The sequence below is a fragment of the Dipodomys merriami genome, unplaced genomic scaffold, assembly GCF_024711535.1.
Source record: "Dipodomys merriami isolate MVZ:Mamm:240054 unplaced genomic scaffold, mDipMer1.0.p SCAF_156, whole genome shotgun sequence".
In the NCBI taxonomy this organism is placed as follows: Eukaryota; Metazoa; Chordata; class Mammalia; order Rodentia; family Heteromyidae; genus Dipodomys; species Dipodomys merriami.
Genome location: NW_027202893.1, coordinates 608,326 through 628,567, shown reverse-complemented (window position 1 = coordinate 628,567; position 20,242 = coordinate 608,326). Strand labels below are relative to the sequence as shown.

At 43.9% G+C, this 20,242-nt stretch overlaps 1 protein-coding gene across 1 annotated transcript in view; it reads left to right on the top strand.

Annotated features, from left to right (window-relative positions):
- LOC138827428 (calpain-8) overlaps nt 1-11,214 on the top strand; it is a 63,186-nt gene extending 51,972 nt beyond the window's left edge. The window contains exons 15-21 of the mRNA XM_070022914.1: nt 2,350-2,407; nt 3,904-3,968; nt 6,660-6,728; nt 7,132-7,210; nt 8,374-8,490; nt 9,423-9,481; nt 10,957-11,214. Coding sequence (XP_069879015.1) covers nt 2,350-2,407; nt 3,904-3,968; nt 6,660-6,728; nt 7,132-7,210; nt 8,374-8,490; nt 9,423-9,481; nt 10,957-10,980 — 471 coding nt within the window. The 3' untranslated portion in view covers nt 10,981-11,214. The remainder of the gene's footprint in view (nt 1-2,349; nt 2,408-3,903; nt 3,969-6,659; nt 6,729-7,131; nt 7,211-8,373; nt 8,491-9,422; nt 9,482-10,956) is intronic.
- Nucleotides 11,215-20,242: the final 9,028 nt, after the last annotated feature.

Here is a 20,242-nt window from a genome sequence, read left to right as displayed (position 1 = left end):
GAAAAGCCGAATTTCTGGATCCTGCCAGAAGCCTTTCTGTTTGTAAATTGGCCCTGATAGATGGAGCCTCTGACTAGAAAGCCAGGGCAGAGAAAGCTCTCTAAATCGATATCCTTCAGAGGTGGAATTGCCCAGCGTTAGCGGACGGCAGCTCAGTTAACCTGGCAAGGGACTGGAAAGGCACCTGGGCTGGATACGTGCCTGTGTAGCTCATTCTGAGGAATCCTAGGCCTGGGTATAAGCCCACAACCTGGGTACTGGGAGCTGCCTGTTGCTCCTCCATCCCCTGGCCTGCTGATTGCGTTTCATTTTGGTAGCCATGTGCCAGAGTTCACCCAGGACTCAATATAACTCTTCTGGCCCCAGAAATATTGACTGGTGTTGCTTTTGGGCCGGGGAGATAGAGGTTGATAAAGAGCCAAAAAGGACCCTGAAGAGGGTCTACTCCCCAGGGAAGCTCTGGGGAACTTTCTAGACTTAAGGCTGACATAGAAGCGGGTATAGTGGTGTATATCTATAGTTCCCACTACTGGAGAGATTGAGGCAGAAAGCTTACTTGAACCTCAAGGCCAGCCTAGCTAATATGATAAGACCTTGATCAAAAAGAAAAATAAAAGGAGAGCAATAGAAGCAGATCTATCAGAAACCTTTGCAGAAAAGAGAGCCCTTGAACAATTCTTCTGCACTACCAGTCAGTTGAGAGAGCACCCGAAAACGTGAGTCAGTGTGTTTTAGGTGAAGGTGCAGGCCAGTGTTTTTGCTAATAAAGCCTTGTCTCCTCAGCTGAACAAGGGACTGTATTTTATTTAGCACTCCCCAATGATAGAAAAGTAAAGTTCCTATTGGTGGCCTGTGGCTGAAGCTCACCTTGCTTTTCTATTGCTCCTCACTGTGGAGGAGACAGCACCGGTCACCTTGGAGCTCTGCTCTTGAAGTGACAGGGCACTGAGAAGTTGAAGAGCTGGCCAAGGGCACCCAGCCTTGAGAGGGTCAGGGCTAAGGTACAGATGTCCCCTTACTATCTCAACTTCTTTCCTGGAAGACACAAATACCCTGTACCAGAGGTTTCCCAGAGGGACCTTGGCTGTTATGATAGGTTTTATGACCAACCTGTGCCCGAATGAGGCCAGGGGTCCTTGCGAGAGATGGGTCTGGGTGCAGCTCTGGTCTCCTCTGTCAGTGCTGGGTCCTGGCAGGATGAGAGAATGGGGAGAGACTAGACCAAGGCCAAGGGTGAGTAAGGGGTGGAGTGCAGATTGGAGCCCAGCTCAATCCAGTGCTCCTTCTCTGTACCTCATTCGCCATTTGGCCTGAAGGCCATCTTCTGTTTAGGGGCAGGGCCTGGATGTTTTCTCAGGGTTGGGGTGGGTGTTTATCCCCAATACACATGGGCTCTCCTACCCCTCTCCAAGCCTCTACCCCAGTCCGGAGTAGGCTCCTGTACGGAATAGCAACCCCCACAGGTGCACTGGGAAAATCTGGCATTCTGGAGTGAGATCGTCACAGATCTGCACTTGGTAGCTAGGAACCCCGAGTCATCATATCAGGGAAATGGCAGGTGACACGGCAAAGGTATGAAGTGTTTCCCAGTTTGCCCACCATCCTTCATCTGCAGTAGCTCGCATGCAGAGGTGTATGAAGGATTTACACTGAATGTGTGGCATACCTGGGTGGCTCCAATTATTGCTATTTGTTGAAATTTGTTCTCTGAGCAAAATCCCTTGAGAGAAAGCCCGGGGCAGGCTCCTGTGCTGCTGGGCACTGCATTCATGGCATCAGGGCACTACGGACCTCAGAAAAAACAGAGAATTTGAATTTTTCAAGGTGCCATATGCCTTTTCCTTCCTTCCTTTTCCCTACCCCATCTCCATCTCCTTCCATCCCACTCTCTTTTCTTTTTACTCCTTTTGTCTGCCTTCTTCCCTCCTTTCCTTTCCTTTCCTTTCCTTTCCTTTCCTTTCCTTTCCTTTCCTTTCCTTTCCTTTCCTTTCCTTTCCTTTCCTTTCCTTTCCTTTCCTTTCCTTTCCTTTCCTTTCCTTTCCTTTCCTTTCCTTTCCTTTCTCCCTCTCTCTCTCCTTCCTTCCTTCCCTTTCTCTCTTTCCGCTTTCTCTCTTTCCCTTCCCATGATACTAGGAATTGAACCCAGGGTCATGTGCACACTAGGCAAACACTTTACCCCTTGAGTCATACCCCCAGCCCAAGATGTCACATGCCTTTAAAGTCACAGGGCCAGTGGGCATGGTATCTGAGAGTGGAGGAAGTACTGTATTAATGTCTTGAAGTAGCTGTGTGGCCAGGGACAGGCAAGGTTAAGTCCTGACATGTTTGCATTTGGGTTCCTTTTTCTAGGAGTCTGAAATCGGTGCCAATCAGCTCAAGAGAGTTCTGAATGACATGTTATCCAAACGTAAGTCCCCCGAGGGCCTCTCAGAAAGCTGACGGGCATCTTTGAGAGATGATGGGGTGAAGCTGAACAGGGGGGGCAACTGAAGTTGTCAAAAGCACTCAGGTGAGAAGTAGCTTTGGCCTCTGACACCAAGAGTTCTCATTCTGGCCTGCAAAGCAGGAGAGGCTATGAAAGGGGGTACTGGGCAGAAGTTAGGGTGGCACTGGAGATAAGCCAGACTGCCCACTACCAAGAAACCATGATTTAAAATGTAGCCCTCTTAGGGGAGTAATGAAGCTAGGCTAAAGATGACTTGTGTAAGGCTTTCATACAAAAGGACTAGTGTCAGTTGTGAAGGAACCTCTGCAGGTCGCAGGTCTGTAGTTCTTCTTTAGGGAGGTGAGGTGGGAGGGATGATTGACTGTCTTAGCTTGTACTTGGCTCCCAAAGTCTTCAGACTCCAGCAAGCCTCAGGGGCTACCTGGGGGTCAAACTGCCCCATGAGGAAGGCTTTATACTTCCTCTTCAAGCCTTAGTGCCAAGCTGCTCTTGCTTCTAGTACAGGGATGGGCCAGGTTAAGTCCTCCAGTTCCTCAGGCTGTCATTCGCCTACTGCAGCAGGTCCTGGAGTGACAATATGGGAAATGGGCATGGCCTAATTTCCCCTCTTTGGAGCTGGACACATGGTTGGGTAGCCCTCGGGAGTTCTGAGTCTTGGACCTGACTTGGTCCTTGTTGACAAGAAGAACAGAGCAAATGGGAGAGGCCGCAGTATCTTTGGTACCTACCTTGGTTCCTAGGTGTACCGAAGGTAAGGGTTGAGGCCAGGGGTGACTAGAATTCCAGGGAGATACCTGAAATTTAGCAAATAAGGATGACAGCTGTCATAGAGCTATTGTGTGTTGTGAAAAGCACAGATGTGGAGGCTCATGGCTTATGTCTGAATCCCAGCTTTGTCCATTACTGGTGATGTGACCTTGAGCTAATAAGGTGACATCCTTGGATTTTGATTTCTCTATCTTTAAAATGGGGATACTAGTAGCATCTGTCAAATGAAGTTATTCTGAAAAGTAGATATACAAAGCTTAGGACACTGCTTTGTTCAATACAAGTTGGCCGTTTTATAAAGACTTTATCATGTACTGGGCTAAGACTTCATGTGTATTGTCTCAATTAAATCCCAATCAGTCAGTCCTCAGGGAAAATATTGACACTGTTGTTATTTTTATTCTCATTTAGATAGAAATGGAAACTAAGGTTCAGAAATATTAATTCTCCAAGGCTGTGTTCCTAAGCAGCAAAGTGAAGGCTCAGAGGTTGCACTGCTATGCTGGTACTTGTCCATACCATATCTGGGGCACCAGGAAACTGGTAATGTCTGCCCTGAGCTTGCCATGGTGCTCTTCCTTTTGAGTGGAGTCATGTTCTCTTAGATGCTTTCCTATTGTAGAAATCATCTATTTCCTCTATCTTCAAACAATTCTGATTCACATGTTCTTTTGTACTTGAATGTCCAGGAACAGACATAAAATTTGATGGATTCAGTATCAACACTTGCTGGGAAATGATCAGTCTGTTGGATGTATCCTTTAAATGTGTGTGTGTGTGTGTGTGTGTGTGTGTGTGTGTGTGTGTGTGTGTGTGTGTGTGTGTGTGTGTGGTGTGTGTGTGTGTATGTGTGAGTCATGGGGTTTGAATTCTGGGCCTGGGTGCTGTCCCTGAGCTCTTCAGCTCAAGGCAAGTGCTCTACTACTTGAGCCACAGTACTACTTAGGTTTTCTGGTGGTTAATTGGTGATAAGAGTCTCATGGACTTTTCTGCCTGGGCTGGCTTTGAACTGTGATCCTCAGATCTCAGCCTCCTGAGTAGCTAGGATTTCAGGCATGAGCCTCTGGTACCTGAGAAAAGGGGGAGAATGTGAGAAGGGAAAGAAACAATTATTGAGCATACATCAGGAATCATACCCTTATTTTGCAGGAGAGAAAAGAGGCCTACCATGTTTAAGTGGCTTGTCTAAAGTCAAATCATTTTGAGAAAGCAAGCATGCAGCCTTTGTATTCTTCCTTCTCCTCTACACTGTTAGTCCCAGTGATCCTCCTGCTAAGAACCACCCTCACCTCCACCCTTTTCCCTCAGCCCCTTCTGACTCTCCTCTGCTGTCTGGCCTTTGTTTCAGAATCTTAGCATGGACCTTGGACAAGTATCACCAATAGTTCAGAATGACTACACATGATAAAACATATACATTCTTTCTGATCTAATTTAATTCTTCTTTCCTGCCGAAACATGGCCATTTAGTTTGCTCTGCTTTCTATAACAGAGTACCATTAAATACATGGCTTGCATGTAGCAAAAAATTTATTCTTTACAGTTTTAGAGACTAGGATGTCTAGGATCAAGGCATGGACATATTTTGTACCTGCTTCCTCGTTCATGGCTACAACTTCCCAAGGTGAAAGGGTCCCTTTTATAAGGACACAATTCCATCCACAAAGATTTCACTCTTGACCCAATTACTTCTCAAGGGGTCCAACCCTTAACACTCTCACATTGTGATTAGGGGTCAACATATGAAAGTAGGAAGATAGAAACAGTCTGTAGCAATGGGTAAGAGTTTTTGAGAGGAATGAAGAACCTTGCTATCACCCTACTCATGAGTGGGGACCTGGAGGAATTTGTGTCTCTCATGGCTCCAAGAGGGTTGTGATGATACCTCTAAAGAGATTTTGTTTCACAGTGGAGATAGTAAGGGACAGTGGCTCAGAGTCATAATATAGCAGCAGAACAAATTTCCTTAAGATATAATTCCTATACCAAGTAATGTACCCACCTGAAGTGTACAATTCATTGCTTTTCTTGGTAAGGACATTTTCATCATCTCAGAAAGAAACCCTGTATTTATATTACCAATCTTCCTTCATCTTCCCCATCCCTTGGAAACTACTTTCTATTTCTCTATATTTTTCTTTTATTTTCTTTTTTGCAGGTTCTAGGTCTTGAATTCAGGGCCTGGGTGCTATTCCTGAGATTCCTTTGCTCAAGTCTAGCATACTACCACAACTCTATTTCTGGCTTTTTTGGTAGATTAATGAAGATAAGAATCTCATAGACTTTACTCCCTGGGCTGGTTTTGAACCTCAATCCTCAGATCTCAGCTTTTTGAATAGCTAGGATTACAGGTATGAGCCACCAGTGCCTGGCCTCTATATACTTTTCTATTGTGAACACCATATAAGTAGACTCCTATTACAAGTGGTCCTTTATGACTGGATTCTTTCATGAATGATGTTGCAAGTACTATGGCATGCATCAATTATTCCTCACCCATGGAGACTGAAAGTACATTTGCCTATATTTCTGTCCTAAAGACTCTGATCCAACAGGTCTGTTCTCTGTGGGCAATATTATCTAGAAATGAAGACCACAGGTATTCTGACATGAAGACTTTGGAACACACAGAGGTCCAAATACTGACTCCATTACTTATTAAGTGTATAAATTAGGGGAAGCTAATCAATGCTTCGAATATACTTCTTCTCCTGGAATGGAATAACAATATCTACCCTGTGTGACTTTCATGAAAATGAGATGCTGGAATTTGACATTGAATTATTTAATGTGCTGTATCATGCTTGCCTTTATTGATTAGTTGATGGCTGAGAAAAGGGTAGCATTTCAAAGTGACTTAGCTTTATGAGGGTAAGGATAGTTCAAAACCAAATCCCTACAGTTATCCCAGAGAAGAATAAATATTCATGCAGAAAACAAGCAGGACATGGAAAATTCAACATGACCCTTCCATAAGTTTTGGTTTTATTATGTCCTATGAGTAGGCCATGTGGCTGACAATCTCTCTTGCTTCCTCCTGTTGATTTTCCTGGTAACAGTGGACCTTCCAACAAAGTGTCATTATTGAATAGTCAGTCACAGAAACAAAAATGAATTTACAGGTCATGTAGCTCCAGCCATTCTATCACCCAAGACAATGAAGGCATTCAATATGAATTAATGGTATTGCTCAGTCTTTAGGCTGGTAACTTGTCTTTTAGTCCCTACTCCTGTGCTTGGCTTCCAAAGGAGAGTCTTATTGAGCATTTGACTTTTTACCTTTATTTGAATTTGTTTCCCACCATCCACTCCTAATACCCTGCTTGCTACAGGCATCGAATGTTTACTAAGACCTTAAGGGACTCATGAAAACTCACAAGAGAAAGACGTCCATGAAACTTGTGTAGATTTTGGGCTCCATCATACTGATCCTTAACGTACTTAGAGCAATGGGACAGGTACCTTGGGACCTGTGGAATTCAAGACACTCTGGCTGAAGATTCAGAAGTATCTGGTAATTGTATTTTCCCCCATGTGCATCCATCAAGCCTTGGCCCCTCTCTTCCATTCTAATTCTCTATGACACTCATTCATAGCCTATTTCAGTCACTAATCTAATCAGACCTTTAATTATAGTCAACCCCATCAAAACCTGTATACATTGCTCAGGGAGGAACAAGAAGGTAATGAGAGATACTGTTGCCAGCTCCTGCACTGAAAGCCCCATTCAGAGGGCAAAGGAATCACAGAAAATCTCAGCCCAAGCTCTCTTCTTTATTATGGAATATATCTGGAAAGTGTCAGTGAAGTCTACTTTGAGTTTATCCCTGGACTTCTGAGGGAAGCAAAGTGGAGAGAAATAGTGTCTGGGGGCTACAAGCTACTGTTTCTCATCTAGAATTTCTCTCTGGCTTTAGGAGATCTATAAGGAAATGGATTACAACCACTTAGGGACCATCAATGCCCATGAGATGAGGACAGCCCTCAAGATGTCAGGTGAGGACATGTCGTGTTGTCAAAGTGTCAGGACCCAGAAGTGCCCAATTAACATAGTTCTTCTCATGATGATGACTGCTAATGATTGTCAGTGGGAGTTCCCTCATATTGGATACCAGTGAGTTAGCAACAACATTTTATTGAGAAGATGAGTGGATAAAAAGTTGTGACACACATACACACACACTCAATTGTATATGTGTGTGTGTGTGTGTATCCATATTATACACATTTATACTCAATTGTCCATATATACATAATAGAGTATTATTCAGCTATAAATAGCAGCAAAATTATGTCATTACAGGAAAATGGATGGAATTGGAGAAGATCATTATATTAAGAGAAATAAGCCAGACACAGAAAGACAAATGTTGTGTTCTTTCTCCTATATGCAGAAACAAGATTTTTTTTAATACATGAAAATGGAAGGGGGTCTATAAGGGAAAAAGAAGGAAATGACTTTCAGGAAGAAGGTGAATAAGAGGGGATAATAAGAAGGTGACTATGATCAAAGTACATTATATACATGTATAAAAATGTCATAATAAAACCTATTATTTCTGCAAATTAGCACTAATAAAAATAAGGAAAAGGTGAGTAAAGATGAGCAGATTTAAAGAAGGAAAGGGAAAGAAAGATGGAAGGATGGAAGGAGGAAGGGAAAGAAGGAAGGAGGGAGGAAAGGAAGGAAGAAAGGAGGGAAGGAAAGAGGGAAGGAAGGAAGGAAAGAAGGGCGAGCTTTATTGAGCTCTGTATCTACTCAGGAAAGATAGGAAGCTACTGGATCCTCTGTAACATAGTATTTTAGGATAAGCACTCTGCCTTACTGAGAAGGTGACAGCAGTTACAGAGGTGGGGTTCTGAAGGGGCCAAGCAAGGCCCAATGAACACATAGGCCTTTGCTTTCTCTACTTTTACTTGCTGTGGCCACTGTGGCCAGGGCTGAATCAGGGCTGGTGCTGGGTCAGAGATAAGCTGGTGGGGCATAGATAAGAAGAGGGACCAGAAGACAGGACACCTTCTGCGAACCCCATAGCTAGGCCCTGTTTATAAATTTATATAGAGCCACAGAAGTCCCCTGCTATGACTCCCTTGAGGTGTCATTGGGGACAGTGCTGAGTCCTCTACACTGCCTGTGACCCTGGTCCTCTTTGCCTCAGGTTTCACCCTCAACAACGAGGTGCAGCAGACCATTGCCATGCGCTATGCATGCAGCAAGCTCCTCATCGACTTTGATGGCTTCATTGCTTGCATGATCCGTCTGGAGACCCTCTTCAGTAAGCCAATGTTTTCTTTATCCTCACCCTGCAAAATGTCGGAGTGGTAGGGGGTAGGGCCAGCAGACTGGACCAGACATTGCCTTTGGGAGACCCAGAGTCCAAAGAACAATAGATGGGACTCTGGGGGCAAGTTGGGGCAGTGGGAGGCTGAGGAAAACTGAGGCTGCTTTGTGTTCGAGATTTGGAACACAGCTGAGCAGATTACAGAGCACTGGCTGTGTGCAGTTACTAGGCCAGGTTGAATGAGCCCCATGCTGTCCTTGCATGCTGTTAGTGTCTATTTGCATCGGTGCTGCCATGAACCTCTATTTAGAACTTATCCATGCTTAGGGAAGGGCTAGGACATTGTCTGGAAAGCAATAGGTGATCACCTTCCATCTTAGGATGCTTAGAATAAACAATAGCTTATTGAGGGAAGGGGTTTCATTTCCTTCTTTAAATCTGCTCATCTTTATTCACCTTTTCCTTATTTTTATTAGTGAAATGAATCAACAATAGCTTATTGAGGGAAGAAGTTTCATTTCATGGGAGGGAAAAGATCAGGTAGGAAGAGACAGAGCTAGGGACTGGATTATCCTTACTCCATCCTCCATCAAAATAGTTGCAAGTTTTGCCCAGGAAACCGGTGGAGGTGGAGAGGCCAAAGGGACCATATGTGCTGACAACTGGATTGTTCCATTTAAGTGTATGTTGTAGGGGGTAGGAGTTCAGGGAGGCAATGTCAGCTGCCACAAAACCTCACCCTGGCTGCTAGATCTAGATCTTGCTGTCTTAGGCCCCTGGGGCCAAGAAAGAGCTGGAGTGAGGAAGGGCACATTAGGAGAAATGGGAGGGTCCCAGGTGGGGATGGGTAGGCAGAGGTAGCTTCCCGATTGTTCCAAAGTCCAGGAACTTATCTGATTAATTTCTTTCCTTCTCTGGTGTTTCAGAACTGTTCAAGCTTTTGGACAAGGACCAGGATGGCATTGTTCAGCTCTCTCTAGCTGAGGTAAATGACCAGAAGTTTGATAAATTGCTTCAAGATTCTTGGAATGTATAGGTGCTAAGCCTTGATTTTTCCTATTAACTATCTTATTTCAGTGTAAATACCATGCTTGTAGGTAGGCTGGGGTGGGAAGGGATTATGTGATTGTCTTTCAGGCAGCCTGTCGAACATTTTATTTATTACTATCGTAAGCTAGGCTATAGCTATGTTTGAAATAATATCAAAGATGCAAGCCTCCGTTCATTTGGATGGAATTGCAGGGAGTCAGTGTGATTTGAAATGTCTGACTTCTAGGAGCAGGTGTCTTGGGTTGACGTGTAGATGAATGTAGGAAACAAAATAATGAAATTGCAATAAGTAGAATGAAGATACAAAGGGAAGGAGTGTTTTGACTGTGTACAGTCACATAATGCTGTACATACACAGTCATTTCTCTGTGGAGGGCTGTAGCTCTAGACAGTAGAGGCCACAGTGACTGGAGGGGGCAGCAGGAGGCAGGGTCATGTCCCATGGGTCCAGCTCAGGGAAGAGGCATTGGCCTTTGATTTACTTCTGAAGCAAGGGAGCTAGAGGACCAGATTATTGCTAGCCCTACCAGGCTGTCTGAACTCAACCATTTTCTTTCTTTCTCTTGAATGGTGGTGTTATTGATCCCCTTTCTGTGATCTAAGAAATACTTTTCTAGGATCCTATCTGTGGGCTACTGCAGACATCTCAACAATAGTGTGGAACCTAAAATTAGTGTATATGTAGAATATATACATATCTAGGAATATATATATGCATCTACATGAAATGTTGATTGTCTATAAGAATATATACACATATAAGATGTATATGAGAATACAGGCAAAGATATATTAGAATATAAGACTACATATGCATATAGATATGAATATATATGTATATGAATACAATTGTCCTTCAGTATCTACATAGAATGGTTTCCAGGACTTTCCTCAGACATCAAAATCCACAGATACTCAAGTCCCTTATATAAAATGACATAGTATTTGCATATAACCTACATACATCCTCCTGTGGCTTATTTATAATACCTAATACAATGTTAATGCTATGCAAATAGTTGTTACACTGTATTGTTTGGTGAATAAATGACAAGAAAAAAGACCTGTTCCAATTCAGTACAGATGCAATTATTTCACGGAATGTTTTCAACCTGTGACAGTCTACATGCACAGATGAGGGACTTGTGGGTGTTTGGGGTCAACTGTATACACGCATCTAATTTTGGAAACCCCTTTTGGGTCTTGATGTTTTTCTAAGTCACATTTCAGTGTTGCTCTGGCTTAGGAACTAGTGACTTCAGTCATGTATGTGACTTGCTATGGTGAAGCAAGGCACTTACTGGAGGATGGAAATATGAAAAGTGATACCACAGGACAGGAGGCTGTGTATGGGGACAGCATCCCTGCGGTCTAGAAGCTACCACCAACTCGCTTGTCTCTCTTTTCCAGTGGCTGTGCTGCGTGTTGGTCTGACCAATGTTTTGGACATCGACAACATTCTCCACCACCTCGCTTGACTCTTTCCCCCCTTTCTTGATAGTCTTATGAGCAATGATTCTCAATTGGCAATGACTGATTATTCATATGGTTCCAGCCTATCAGTGTTCCCAGAGACACTGGCCTGGTTTGTGCAAGCAGGCTAGGAAGCCCGACTCATGTAATTGTAATTCCTCTGTTCATCACCTTAATAACAATAAAGTAAATTTTAAAAAGCGAGAGAGAAAAATGCATTGAGGAGACCTAACTCAGGAAACAGTGCAGTCTCTCCAGCATATCTTAAATGTGTTCAGAGTGCTTACATTAGTATATAGTCAGGCAAAGTCACCTGACACAAACCTATTTGAGAGTGGCAGTGAATATCTCATGGAACTTATTGAATGTTTGTGTCCAAGAACCACAGGCAACACAGTGTATTGTGGAGTCTTGGCTGTGATTGGGTGACTGAGAAGAAGTTGAGGCTCATCCCTGTTGCTCAGTGACACTAGAGACTATTACAGCTAGCTGAGGAAAAGATCCAAATCCAAGACGAGGTATGCTTCCTATTGCATGTGTTGCTTTCACAATATTAGTAAGTCAAAAATGTAAAAGGAACCATCCTAACGGGGGAGCCCCCTGTATTAGAATCAATATACAACCTGTAGTTTTGTGTTATTTTAAATCTACTTTAGGTAATAATTTAATGATAAAATATCTTATTACAGAAATAGCATTGCTTTGTGTGTGTGTGGGGGGGGGGGAGAGGGGATGTCTTAGAATCCAGGGGAAAATTGTTCTGCACACTCCTTTCCAATAGAACCATAGAGTAGGCTGAAGACCCCAGAACTACAGGGTTCCCCTTAAACAATCCTAGTTTGCTTTTACTTCCTTTTCCTGTTCTTTTCCCACATTAAGAGATGGTGCTTTTAGGCACAGTTTATTCCTTACCCCTTGTATTGTCAACTTCCTGTCACTGCAATGAAATGCATGAGACAATACATTTAGAAAGATGAGACGTTCATTTAGATCACGAGTCTAGAGGTTGTAAAGACCAGAGAGTCGGCTGGGAAGTTGGCTCAGTGGTAGAGCGCTTGCCTTGCATGCCTGAGGCCCTGGGTTCGATTCCTCAGCACCATATAAGAAAAAAGCCGGAAGTGGCACTGTGGCTCAAGTGGTAGAGCGCTAGCCTTGAGCTGAAGAGCTGAGGGACAGCGCCCAGGCCCAGAGTTCAAGCCCCACGACGGACCCAAAAAAAAAAAAAAAAGACCAGAGAGTCTCCCATTATCTTTGGTGGAGGTACGTGATAGAGCAAACCAATTACATCTGAGCCAGGACACAGAGAGGATGGGTGTGTGTATGGGAGAGGGGAATCCCACAATCCTTTTCTTTATAAGTTTGTGTGTGTGTGTGTGTGTGTGTGTGTGTGTGTGTGTGTGTGTGTGTGTGTGTGTGTGTGTGTGTGTGTGTGTGTGTGTGTGTGCGCAATCCTGGGGTTTGAACTCAGGCCGTGGGCACTGTACCTGAGCATTTTTGCTCAAGCCTAGTGCTTTGTCACTTTAGTGCTACTTTTGGCTTCTTGGTGATTCATTAGAGATAAAAGTCTTAATGAGGGAGGAGGTGACACTGTTCAAAAGGAAATGTATTCATTACCTGAAACATGTAACTGTAATCCCTCTGTATATCACCAATAAAAAAATTTTTAAGAGGCTTACAGACTTTCCTGCCCACACTAACTTCAAACAGTGATCCTCAGATCTCAGCTTCCTGAGTAGCTAGGATTATAGTCATGAGCTAATATAATATATATAATATATATACTAATAAAAAAGAATTTCCATTTCTATTTTAAGCATACATTAACTGTACAATGTAAAGGGTTTATTTGGGATATTCCCATACTTTTTTGGGGGGGGTCTGGTCATGGGGCCTGAAATCTGGGCCTGGGCGCTGTCTCTCAGCTCTTCAGCTCAAGGCTAGCGCTCTACCACTTGAGCCACAGCGCCACTTCTGGCTTTTTTCTTTTTGCTTATGTGGTGCTGAGGAATCGAACCCAGGGCCTCATGCATGCAAGGCAAGCGCTCTACCACTGAGCCACCTTCCCAGCCCCTCCCATACTTTTTTTACATAGGTCTTTTTATGTAGCCCAGGCTGGTTTATGATCCTTTTGCCTCAGCCTCTTGGGTACTGTGACTACAGGCTTGTACCACTATGCCACAATCCTTTCTGAGGCACAAACTCAATAACTTAAAGATCTCCCATGAGGCCTCACCCAACCTCCTAATAACACCATCCTGGGACCAAGCCTTTAATGGATGTGCCTTTGGGAGTCACACTCACATTCAAACAATAACACCCGTAAGCACTGTTTTCTCTCAAGAGGCTCTGTACAGCAGGTGCTTCACTTTGTTTTTCCAGTAGAGGATGGTTTACACTGTTTCCTCACAGATAACACAGCAGTGTATGAAAGTAAGGAATCCAGTGGGGACATTGTTGTTATGTAGACACATTGAAGCCAGGACTCCACAATGCCAGGGGCAGAGGAAGCAAAGGCCCAGTGTGCTGACCCCATGTCAGTAGGTTTGATTTGTGCAGTCTTGGGAACTCCCTAGATTTCCCCTACTTTTGTGAGGAGAATAAAGCAGCTCAGCGGGGAGCTTAGGTCAGCACGGAGAGACATCCCTGAGGGCTGGGTTATTCTTTCTCTTGTACTCTGGTCCTCCCTAGGGTGGGGGGAGGGGGGCATCTGTTGTTTCTTCATCAGAGAATGTGAAGAAACACAGGTCACCAGGCAACTCCTAGACTCCTTTGAGATGTGTAACAGAGAAGCACCTATCTGCTTTAGATGAGAAGCAGTTGGAGTGTGTACCTACTATTCTGTGTACTTCCACAGCAACAGAACCATTTTGGTGAGTTTCCCTTGCCTGCTGAGAATTGTGGATTCGTTTTCTCCTCACATCCACCTGCCCAGGCAGAGCTTTTTGTAATTATGCACAATCACAGAAGCAGCTTGGAACTGGGCTGGGAGGATCAGGCAGACAGCCCATCCACAGGCTCTGGAAGGAGGATATACCAGGCTGCCTCTGCAGGGTTGTGCATGCATCACACCCTGTCAATTGGCAGTGAGGCTCCCCCGCCCCACCTGGGCGGTCTTGCTCTGGCTCCTGGCTCCTCTCCATGCCAGCTGCTCTTGTGAGTTAGAGCAGCAGGCCTCAGGAACAGAGTCTTTCTCCTTCATCAGCCAGGCTTTCCTTGCTTCACTAGACTTAATCACTCAGACTTTCTTTGTGCTTTGAGCCCAACTGACCCAGCTTCTTAGATGTCCTGCATGGCTTGGCTTCCTTCCTTCCTTCCTTTGTTCCTTCCTTCCTTCCTTTCTTCTTTCCTTCCTTCCTTCCTTCCTTCCTTCCTTCCTTCCTTCCTTCCTTCCTTCCTTCCTTCCTTCCTTCCTTTCCTTTCTTTTCCCTTCCTTCCTTCCTTCCTTCCTTCCTTCCTTCCTTCCTTCCTTCCTTCCTTCCTTCCTTCCTTCCTTCTTTCCTTCCTCTTTCCTTCTTTCCTTGCTTTCTTTCTTTCTAGCTTTAGATATCTGTTTTAGGTGAGCCTCAGCTACTCTGAGCTCTGGCCCCAGGACATGGCTGTCTCTCCAATTCCCCACTTCTTTAATGTTCTTCTCCCCCTGGAAACCCCCAGTCATTACACACTCTCCCTGTTGTGCATGAACCATGTCATTTAAGTCACAGGTATGGCTCAAGAGTTCACATAATAGCAGGGGAATTACCACCTACTTCCCTTTGAACCTCAGAAAAGGTAGTATTAGAAAGACCCACTTAAGGGGACTTACCTGCTACCTTTCCTCTAGTCTTAGTTTTTTTTTTGTGACTGTGAAGTCACAAAGTAGGCAAAGTAGGTGTTATAGATGAAGTCTGTGTCCTCTTCTCCAAGTTAATTTATTAAATGTGATGCTTCAACCTTGGGATGCAGCCTTGGGAAGTGATTAGGTCATGAGAGTGGAACCTCAGCAATAGGGCTAGTGCCCCAGAAAGCTCCTGCTTCCTTTCTACCATGTGAGGGCCCAGAGAAAAAAACAGATGTCTGGGAGCTAGGAGATGGGTCCTCACCATACACCAAATCTGTTTGATCTTGGAATTTTCCAGGTTGAAAAACTTGTAGGGAAGAATGTCTGTTCTTAGTAAGCAACCCCATCTACAGCATCATCTCATGAGCACAAAGCAGGAAGGCAGAATGCATCCTAGACTCTGCACATCAGTCGTGTCTGATGGGCAGCATGCCGTGCGTGCGTTCCATCTCAGAGCCTCTAGTCTTGGGGAAAGATCATGGTAACCACCAAGATGAAGAGCTTACCAGTGGGGGGAAGGGGAGGCAGGGTGACCATTGGGAGGCTGCAAGATGTCTGCGTGTAGTTCACTAGTTGACTAAGTATAGAGGGGCCCTCTGGGGGATGGAAATAAGGTGAAGTTGTCCCAGCCACAGAGTTACTTAAGCCATTCTGAAAGCTGATGGTGTCTCCCTGCCTTTACACTCTGGAGCAGAGCAGGAGAGAGCCTGGATTACACTGACACTTTTTCTTATTTTTATGCTTGCATATTATAAATTCAGTTATTTTATGATGCTGGGAATCAAACACAGAGCCTCTTTATGCTGAGTGAGGGTCTTTCCAATAAGTTATACCTGTAGCAGCTATTTTTTAAACTTTCATTTGTTTTCTATTGTTACTTTTATTGGTGTATAGAGGAGTTACTGTTACCTAAGTCAGGGAATGATTACATTTCTTTTTGAACAGTGGCACCTCTTTGCTCATTTTCTCCCAGGTTTTACCTCTCAACCCTCCTCCCCGACAAGTTGTCTAGTTCATTTTCAATATAGTACCTAGTGATATCACCGCTGCATTGGTTCACCCCTTGTCCCACCACTTCCGTGTTCCCCTTTACCCTCCTCCAAGCAGACAAACTTACATAGAAGACCAAAGGTACAGAAATAAAAAAGAGTGACAAAGGAGAAAGTAAAGCAAAATAACAACAACAAACAACCCTCTTGTTTCCATTTCTTGGAGTTCAGTTGAATAAATACCATTTTATATGATCATATGCACCTAGTTACTAAGCCTTTGTGATCCTCTCCTAAGAATATCCTCCTCTGGTCTCACTGTGTGAATGTCATGAGTCCTGTATAATTTTTCATATCCAAGTATTTTTTTTGTCTTTTACCATCCAGCAGCACCTATAATTTAATGTCACTTTTTTAAGTGCTGGGAATTGAAGACAGGACCTTGCACAGGCTAGGGAAGTGTTCTATCACTGAACAATAATCCCCGTCTCTCTCTCTGTGTCTCTCTGTCTCTCTCTCTTCTCTCTCATTCACTCTCTCTCTTTTGAGATAAGGTCTGCCTAAGTAGTTAAGGCTGAACTGCTGATCTTCCTGCCTCAGCTTCCCTAATGTTGGGATTCCCAAAATTCTATAGATATTCATTTCTATAGACAGTATTATTATTATCACCATTTTAATTTGTTTTAGAAAGGGGCTTGCAGTATATTCCAGAATGGACTGGAACTTTCTATATAGCCTAAGTTGGCCTTGAACACATGATCCTCCTGCCACTATCTCCCAAGGGATGGGATTATAGGTGCATGCCACCATGTTTGGATGAAGAAATTAAATTTTGTATAAATTTATATATTTCATATTTATTTAAATCTGATATAAATAAAACAACAGTATGCTGGACTCTATATATTACTATAGATTGAGCAATGTTTACTATTTTGCCTTATTTTTTAATGTTGAAGTTTTTGCTGACGTGAATCACAGATATCTATTTATTTTATGCTTCCCTATGAAAGGACATTTTGTTACATAGCTACAGCACTGTTATAGAACCTAGTTAACAGTAATTCTTTAATCACATCTAATAGCCAGTCTTTATTCAAACTTCATTGAGTGACTTAAACATCTATTTTTCTTACAGTTGGTTTATTAGAATGGAGATCAAAACACCTTGCACTTCATAATCTACAATAATCTTCCTCTTTTTCCATGCCATCTAATAATTAATACTTGCACTTTTTCAAAAGAACACTGACTGTGAATTTGTTCTACTTGTTTCTCAGTCTAATTAAATGTCACGCAGAGTTCCCATTCTATTCAGCTTACTCCCTTGTCTCCAGGGCCATGCAGAATGGTTTACAGGACACTGGAAAATGAGAAAAGGGTGTCTAATTTTCACTCTGCTTCAGTTGCTACCCAAGCCTGCCCATCCTTAGATGGACCTATTGGCTCAGGACTGTCTGGATTGAAAACCCCCTGACCTAGCCCCCACACGAGGTCTTTTATTTCCTTGAGCCTTTCTCTAGGTGAAAGCATGTCCTTCCTGGCTCCAGAAATCCCTCCTGAACCTTCTTCCTCAACTACTTCTTGTTCCCTCCTGTAGTCCCAGCTTGCAAAACAAGAAAAGCCCTGTGCTCAGATGTAGTTCATTGGTAGAGTGTTTGTCTATCGTATATCAGGCCTTGGGTTCCAGCCCCAGCACCACTTTAAAGGAGAAACCCAAGGACCACTCCCCTAGGACTGCCTCTGTCATAGCCATCCCTGGAGGCCAGACAGCACACACTTAGCCACCTGCTGACTGCGATGGAAAAATCACAAGAGAGAACACTAGACTACTCTGCAGACCTTTAGTAAATTATCTTACACATCAAAAGAACAGCTAAACAGTGAAGAGAAGACAAAGGTTGCAGTCTAGACTCCCTGGGCTGGAATGTCACATCATTAATTCACTCACTCGTTCACTCACTCCCTTGCTCATACGTAATCACTGTCTCCACTTTAAAACAGATTTCTTATACACGTTTTAGGCCATGTCTGCCGGTTTCCCTGCCTCAGCTTCCTTATTTGTAAAATGGATAATAATAAATTCACACCTTACAGAATTGTTGTGAAGATCAGCAGATACCAGAAAGTACACAGAACAGTGTCGCATGTCCCATAAGGATCAGTTGTTATTATTGGGTTTTTTTGTAGTTATTGTTAGAGGCAGAGTTAGTGTCCCTTTTGTAGTTTGAAGTTTGCCTCTGGGCTTCCTTTCCATCCTGGTCAGTTTCAAGACAGAGGAGCCTAGTTTCACTATCATTCTCAGAACCTTCTCACCAAATGTTCCTTTTTCCCAGTGTGGGTGGGGTTGTGCTCCTCTGGTCTTCCTAGATCCTAAAGGACCAGGCCCAGGGAAGGGGGACCCAGCTAAAGTGATTCTCCTTCTGAGTTTCAGCTGGAGAGAATGGCTCCATTAGCAAAAGCCGAGCAAGGCAGATGGGAACACTCCAGGATTGTACATGGTTCTGTGCATATTGTAAGCCTTCAATTTAGGCTTGTTGAATGGAATGAGATGAGAGCAATGATCTGGTAATGAAATTCAAGCCAAAACCATCCTGTAGCTGAAATAATCCTGCTTATGCTCTGCAAGGGATTACTAGGGAGTCTGTTCCAGAACACTACAGATGCTCCTGCATAGATTTGCATAGTAGTCTTGCCCAGTGGTCATAGGACCCTCCACCCTGACCCCCAGGCTCCTCCTAGCCACTGTGAGTAAAGCTCCTCACCAATGTGTGTGGGGGGGACAGGGAGGGAGGGAGAGTGGGTTGGTCTCTCAAGGCATGAACTTATCCTCTCAATTCTGCTCAATAATTCAACCAATAACCATTTCTTAAACCCCCCCCACCCCCCCGCCGACAGGTCAGACTCAGCACTTGCCCAGAGAGTTTCAAGAGGAACGAATAAGTAAGTCTTTGCCATCCAGTGGGAGAGACAGATTCATACTTGAGTACCAATAGTAAACCAGCAATCACAGAAGTGAAGTAAGAGAGGCACAAAAAGGGCCAGCCAAGAAGAGAGAGAGAAGTTAATGTCACCTCAGGAAACACAAGTTTCAAGTAGGGTAGGGAGGAATTTGATGGGTGGAATTTCTCTTTTTGATTAGTGTATATGATGTGAACAAAGGTGTCTTGTTGTGGTATTTTGATACATGAATATAATGAATTTTTATTCAATTCACTTCTCCCATTACTTGTGACAGATGGAAGCATATTCATCCATTTGTTTTGTTCAGGAAATATTCGTTATCAAGCATAGTGTAGATATTATTTGAGCCCTGATAAATGAGAGAAAGGGAGAGAACAGCATGAGAGAAGGCAAGAGGACTGGGAAGGGCAGGGCCTGAGCTTTCTGGACGTTTCAGAGCAGCTTGGCCCAGGGATCAGCCTGCTTCCTTGTTTATTCTTACCTTCAATCCATGATTCTCTCTAGGTTAAATAAAATGGTACTTTAATGGGTAGTAATTTCAGGCTTCTTTCCACAAAGGTGAGATCCTGCAACTCCACGCTTAGAAACACAGATCCCACCCATTCTGTGGGCTGGAAGCCAAAGAGCTCTTTGGGGAGCTGAGAGATATTTCTTGTGACTGCTGTCCAGCACTAATGAGTTTTCACATGTGGCCCATATGTGGTCTTTGAAGCTGAATTGTCATCATGAACAGTGAAGAAGAGTACCAGCCTCCTAGCATCTCAGAGGTCCAGGCTGTGTTCTTTGTGAGCCCAGAAATGCTCCCTAGGCTCTTGAAAGCAATCCAGCTGCATGGCTGATGGAGCACAGTAGGTTCCCACTTCCACCTGCATTCCTGAGCATTTACTGCTAATTAATTTCTGAATTACACAACAATGCACTTCCTAATTACACAGGGGAAGCTCTAGCAGCCATAATGGGGTTGTTATCTATTACACAAGCGATTCTAATGGATGCCCTACTAGCAGTTAGGGAGGGAAGGGTAAAGGAGAGAGCAGAGGAAGGAAGAGAGGGGAAGGAAGAGGGGGAAAAAGCAATGGACAGGTTGAGATGGAGAAAGCAAGCTCAGCTGACAAGATCCTTGTGTCAGAGCAAAGTTGCTTTCTGGGGACCACAGTCTCCACCGGGTTCAGCTAGGAAAGCTTCCTTGGGAACTGTGCCAACTGTGCCAACACTGACTTCGAAATGTAAATAAGAACGTGCACACTTCCTGCAAACGTAATTATAGCCCAACATTATGGGGAGGGAGACACACGGGGACCAGCTCATCTGCACATCTGCAAGTTCCAATTTGCATGGTTGTGATTAAAGCAAAGACTCTCTCTGACTCACTCACTCTCTCTCTCTCTCTCTCTCTCTCTCTCTCTCTCTCTCTCTCTCTTTCTCTGTCTTACTGCCACCTGGATTTAAAAAA